Below are 1,677 nucleotides of genomic sequence, written 5' to 3' on the forward strand. Positions count from 1 at the left end.
TTAAAGACACGCACGTGTACTGCGGGGACCTCTACTTTAAAGACACGCACGTGTACTGCGGGGACCTCTACTTTAAAGACACGCACGTGTACTGCGGGGACCTCTACTTTAAAGACACGCACGTGTACTGCGGGACCTCTACTTTTAAAGACACGCACGTGTACTGCGGGGACCTCTACTTTAAAGACACGCACGTGTACTGCGGGGACCTCTACTTTAAAGACACGCACGTGTACTGCGGGGACCCTCTACTTTAAAGACACGCACGTGTACTGCGGGGGACCTCTACTTTAAAGACACGCACGTGTACTGCGGGGACCTCTACTTTAAAGACACGCACGTGTACTGCGGGGACCTCTACTTTAAAGACACGCACGTGTACTGCGGGGACCTCTACTTTAGACACGCACGTGTACTGCGGGGACCTCTACTTTAAAGACACGCACGTGTACTGCGGGGGACCTCTACTTTAAAGACACGCACGTGTACTGCGGGGACCTCTACTTTAAAGACACGCACGTGTACTGCGGGGACCTCTACTTTAAAGACACGCACGTGTACTGCGGGGACCTCTACTTTAAAGACACGCACGTGTACTGCGGGGACCTCTACTTTAAAGACACGCACGTGTACTGCGGGGACCTCTACTTTAAAGACACGCACGTGTACTGCGGGGACCTCTACTTTAAAGACACGCACGTGTACTGCGGGGACCTCTACTTTAAAGACACGCACGTGTACTGCGGGGACCTCTACTTTGCTGCGGGGACCTCTACTTTAAAGACACGCACGTGTACTGTGGGGACCTCTACTTTAAAGACACGCACGTGTACTGTGGGGACCTCTACTTTAAAGACACGCACGTGTACTGCGGGGACCTCTACTTTAAAGACACGCACGTGTACTGCGGGACCTCTACTTTAAAGACACGCACGTGTACTGTGGGGACCTACTTTAAAGACACGCACGTGTACTGTGGGGACCTCTACTTTAAAGACACGCACGTGTACTGCGGGGCTCCGGTCTTGATGTCTCCGATGGTGACAGCGAGAACATCATCGTCATCATCGTCGCTGTCGCTATCACTGTCTTCATCATCTCCTGGCTCCTTCTCCTGAGAAAGAGGGGAGGAGAGAGAGGGGGATGGATGGGAAAAGAGAGGAAAGGGGGATAGGGAGAGAGATGGAAAGAGGGAGGGAATGAGAGAGAAGGGGAGGGATGGAGAGGGAAAGAGAGGGAAGGGGGATAGGGAGAGAGATGGAAAAAAGAGGGAGGAAAGAGAGAAGGGGGAGGGAGAAAAACAAACAGAGAGACAGAAACCCGGATCAGAACCCATCTCCTGTTCAGTAGGTCCTGGAGTGTTTCCAGACCACATGAACTGACCAGGAGAAACTCAGACCTTAATTACACACAAATCCCAATTCACACCGCCTTGCATCGACAACGATAGGAGAAACACTACCCTCGGTTTCAAATGGCACCTATTCCCTATATAGTGCACTACCGGTCAAACTTGGTGCCCTATAGGGAATAGGGTGCCATTTGGGACACACAGGGGAAGAGGTCTTACCTGAGCTTCCACTCCGTTGCCTGTATTAGCTGCCTCATCTGACTCAGTAGCAGGAATAGGTGCACTGAGGACGTAAATATCACCAACACATTCAGACTGAGGATGGA

At 51.8% G+C, this 1,677-nt stretch overlaps 1 protein-coding gene across 1 annotated transcript in view; it reads right to left on the minus strand.

The window, feature by feature from the left end:
- Nucleotides 1-1,010: 1,010 nt before the first annotated feature.
- LOC124030074 (pre-mRNA 3'-end-processing factor FIP1-like) overlaps nucleotides 1,011-1,677 on the minus strand; it is a gene marked incomplete at its 3' end in the record, with an annotated part of 1,915 nt that continues 1,248 nt past the window's right edge. The window contains exons 3-4 of the mRNA XM_046341576.1: nucleotides 1,571-1,634; nucleotides 1,011-1,114 (exon numbers count right to left, since the gene is read on the minus strand). Of these exons, the coding sequence (XP_046197532.1) occupies nucleotides 1,011-1,114; nucleotides 1,571-1,634 (168 nt within the window). The remainder of the gene's footprint in view (nucleotides 1,115-1,570; nucleotides 1,635-1,677) is intronic.

This window comes from Oncorhynchus gorbuscha, unplaced genomic scaffold (genome assembly GCF_021184085.1).
Source record: "Oncorhynchus gorbuscha isolate QuinsamMale2020 ecotype Even-year unplaced genomic scaffold, OgorEven_v1.0 Un_scaffold_9160, whole genome shotgun sequence".
Classification (NCBI taxonomy): Eukaryota; Metazoa; Chordata; class Actinopteri; order Salmoniformes; family Salmonidae; genus Oncorhynchus; species Oncorhynchus gorbuscha.